The sequence below is a fragment of the Ailuropoda melanoleuca genome, chromosome 19, assembly GCF_002007445.2.
Source record: "Ailuropoda melanoleuca isolate Jingjing chromosome 19, ASM200744v2, whole genome shotgun sequence".
Lineage (NCBI taxonomy): Eukaryota > Metazoa > Chordata > Mammalia > Carnivora > Ursidae > Ailuropoda > Ailuropoda melanoleuca.
Genome location: NC_048236.1, coordinates 5,101,239 through 5,105,117, shown reverse-complemented (window position 1 = coordinate 5,105,117; position 3,879 = coordinate 5,101,239). Strand labels below are relative to the sequence as shown.

General features: G+C 43.9%; 1 protein-coding gene across 1 annotated transcript in view; it reads right to left on the bottom strand.

Annotated features, from left to right (window-relative positions):
• The window catches only part of TDRD6 (tudor domain containing 6), a 16,708-nt gene extending 13,408 nt beyond the window's left edge, over positions 1–3,300 (bottom strand). The window contains exons 1-2 of the mRNA XM_034648260.1: positions 3,229–3,300; positions 17–343 (exon numbers count right to left, since the gene is read on the bottom strand). Coding sequence (XP_034504151.1) covers positions 17–343; positions 3,229–3,300 — 399 coding nt within the window. The remainder of the gene's footprint in view (positions 1–16; positions 344–3,228) is intronic.
• Between the last annotated feature and the right edge of the window lie 579 nt (positions 3,301–3,879).

Below are 3,879 nucleotides of genomic sequence, written 5' to 3'. Positions count from 1 at the left end.
CCGCCCGCGGTCGCGCCGCGAACATTTGCAGCGCGCGGCGCCCGGCTTCCGGGCGCGGGAGGTGGGCCGGGTGGGCCGGCGCGTCGACGGGGAGCTGCAGCCCCGGCGCGGGCGGAGGCGAGGACGGGCGGAAGGGGCTTCGAGGGCCGTTCCGCGTGGCGGCAGGGCCGGGACCCAATCTGCTTCTCAGAGCGCCTTCCACCGTGGAGCGCGCGGACGGCAGGCCTGGCGCGGCGGGGGGCGGGCGGGGGATGGGGGCGCCGGCAGCAGACCCCGGAGTGACGTGCTTTTCGGCCGCCCGCGCGGCACTGAGCGAGCCCCGTGTGCCCGGCGCGGCTCTAGGCTGGGGAGAAACGGGAAGGAGAGCGGGAGGCGCCCCTGGCACGTGCCCGGGCGTTAGGGCCGGAACCCTCAGAGGGCCCCGCGCTCCCGGGCTGAGGCTGAGGGCGCGCCAGTGCTCTTGCGCCCCGCGGCGCAGGGGGTGGCTTGGGTACCTTGAGTGTTGTGACCCCCAGCAAGTTGCTTACCTTCTTCCATGAACCCGTTCCTTCACTTGAATTGACAGAGTTGTGACGGTTACAGTAAAATATGGACGTCCTTGGAGACTGTTAAAATCTTCCTTCTGCGCAATTACTAGTTTGAGTTTCCCTGCTTTTTTGTTTGCCTAGTTCTGGCTTTCCAACTTTGCAGGCGTTTCTTCTTTTACTCACAGGGCTGCACAGAACGGGCCTTACAAAAGGAGGTCTGGAGGAAAGGAAGAAACCGGACTTGATAGTCTTGCTGTATCTACTATGGCAGAGGACCGCTTGGCTGGACTCTTGTTCTGTTCCCCGGACTAAATCGTAACCAAGGTAACCCTCAGAAGAGTCCAGGGGAAGGGGGAGGAGGGGGAACGTGCAGGCAAACTGTGAGTAGCTCCCAGAGATATGTCTATAGTAGCTTTTGTTCATTTGCAAAGTCAGACACATTTGTGGGAGTTTCTCGTGTCACTCCTTCATTTTGAAATATCAAATACAATGTAGATCAAATCAAGACAAAGCTTAATATGATCCTGGCCTACCAGTGTAAATCTCAGCATTTTCAATCTAGCCAGGTTAGATGTAACCTCATGCTGCCAATGCCTCCTGTCCTTACTTTTTTCTTTTTAAAAGTATTGATTGATTGCAAGCTCTACATCATGGGGCTTGAACTCAGAACCCTGAGATCAAGAGGTACATGCTTTACCGGACTGAGCCAGCCAGGAGCCTCTCCTGTGCTTACTTTTTAATGGCAGTTGTCTTTGAGCATTGCTGGAACCTGTCATGGGGCTGAAGCAATAAATACCCGCTGAATGAATAAAAGAATCATTTGATTTCTTTTAAAAGTTAGATTTTTACCTGATAAACTCATCCTTGAAAATTCAGTTTCATTTTCCAAATTTTCTTTAATTAATGCTTTATATTAATGATAAAAGAAAAATAAACATTTGTTTTAAAAACATCTAGAAAGATCTAGCTGTGATGTCCTCTTCCTCTATTATTCACCCAGGTGGAATTGATTTTCTCTTCCCTTTTACACACCTCTATTTAGTGTTTGTGACATATGATTTATCTATCATGTCATGCAATTGTTTACTATTTCTCCTTCCTACCAGAATATGAACTTCTCGAAGGCAAGAACTCTTCTCATATATGTTAATATTCTCGGTGCCTAGCACAATACAGGACTTTTAGTCAACATGCAGTAAATGTTTAACAAGAGAATAAATCGATTACCTAGAGCTGTGTCATTCAAGGTGAAAGGAAGTTCTTCATTATAGAATGGTCTTACTATCATCTGGAATTGTTTGATTGTCCCATGGAATAATGGAGATTTCAATGTTCTATATCAGCTCAAGCACTATAACCAAACTCTTATGGAGACCACAGGGTTGTAGACAGAGGAAATGACTTCTGTTTTCTATCGAACTTGTCCCCCAGCCGGCTTCCATGGCTCAGGGCCTTTACTCCTGGACAACAGGGGCATATTATTTGGCCGTTATGGGCTGAGAGCCTGTTCCTCCCATCTTCCCAGATATTTCCAGTGTTCCACTTCTTCTGTGTCTGGGAGAGGTAGCTTTACTTGCTCTGTATTGCTCTGCTGCTGGACAGGGAACTTAAAAAATCAGGCCACTGCATGTGAAGATTAAGCTCCTGCTACCACCATCCATCTCTAGAACTTTTGCATCATCCCCAACTCTGTACCCCTTAGACACCGACTTCTCATTCTCCCCTATTCCAGCCCATAGTAACCACTATTCTACTTTCTGTTTCCGTGAATTTGGTTATTCTAGTTATCTCATGAGTAGGATCGTACAATATGTGTCCGTATATGTCTTATTACACTCAGCATATTGTTTTCAAGATTCATCTACGTTGTAGGATGTCTCAGAATTCCCATGCTTTTTAAGGCAGAATAATATTCCAGTGTGTGTCCCACATTTTTTTAGGCATTCATACTTTCATCTGTCTATGGACATTTGGATTTCCACCTTTTGGCTATGTGAAAAATGCTGCTATGGACATTGGTGTACAACTATCTGTCCAAGTCCCTGCTTTCAGTTCCTTGCCTCTGTACCTAGAAGTAGACTGGTGGGTCATGTGATAATGCTATGTTTAATTTTTGAGGAAACCCCATGCTGCTTTATATAGTAGCTGTAACATTCTCACCAGCAATGCCCAAGGGTTCCAATTTCTCCACATTCTCACCAATGCTTGTTATTTTCTGTTGTTGTTGTTGTTGTTGTTGTTGTTAATAGCCATCCTAATGGGTATGAAGTTTCACTCATGAATTTTTGCATCCATGTTCCTAAGAGATATTGGTCTGTAGTCGACTTTTTTATAAATGGATTTAAGTATTTTGGGTGATAAGTAAACAACAGCAACAACAACAACAACAACAACACAAATGAGAAGTCAAGGCTGTCCTGAGTTTCTCAGCTGCTTTAGTGAGTTTGTAGTGCAACAGAGAATCCTGGAGCAGGACCAGATTTTAAAGGGCAGGGAGGAAGGATTTGTACAATATTTTTGTACAAATATTTTTGTACAATATTTATACAGAAGTTTGTACAATATTTTATGTAATATTGGGAAATGTCAGCTCATAGGACTGTTGCCATCCTGGAGGAGGTGTATAGTTGACAATTGAGAAAACATGACAAAAGCCTGAGAACTGCGTAAGGCCAGAAATACAGATAATGGCAACATCTACCATTGAATGAGCAACGGTAAATGTTTGGGAATTACCAGCGTAAGTGTGGTAGCTGAAGTCACAGAACTGCATGATTCTTCCGAGAGAGAGTGAAAAGTGAGAAGAGGGTCAAGAACAGGACCTCAGAGAACCAAAATTTAAGTACCATGCAGCAAAGAAATGGCCAAGAGAGACTGAAAAATAGTAAGCAACAGGAGGGAATAGTATTGTGGAAATCAAAGTAGAATATGTTATTAAAACAGAAGAGAACGATTCTCTAGTGTTTCAAAGAATTCCAATGTTATCTCCTTCTCTATCCTTAGCCAGTGAGCATGCCCATCACTGTAATTATCAGTTGCCAATCCTTTTTAGTCACAGAACTGGATCAATAGCAGAGATGGATTTATTGTAAAATTAATAAATTTATAGTGACAAGGCAAAAGCACCCTTTTTTTGCTAATCTAAATATTTCAAATCTGATATCTAAATTAAGCCAGTTTTTATTTCAATTATGTAAAGTAAGGATGAAGGTTTAAAGATGACCTCTAAATTTGTTATTACCACTTCAACTTAAAGTTCATCAGGGCAAAACCACATCTGGACAAAACAAAACCTCTTACGACCAATCAGCATTTTAAAACATTTATTTTTAAAAATCAGAATAATGCACTA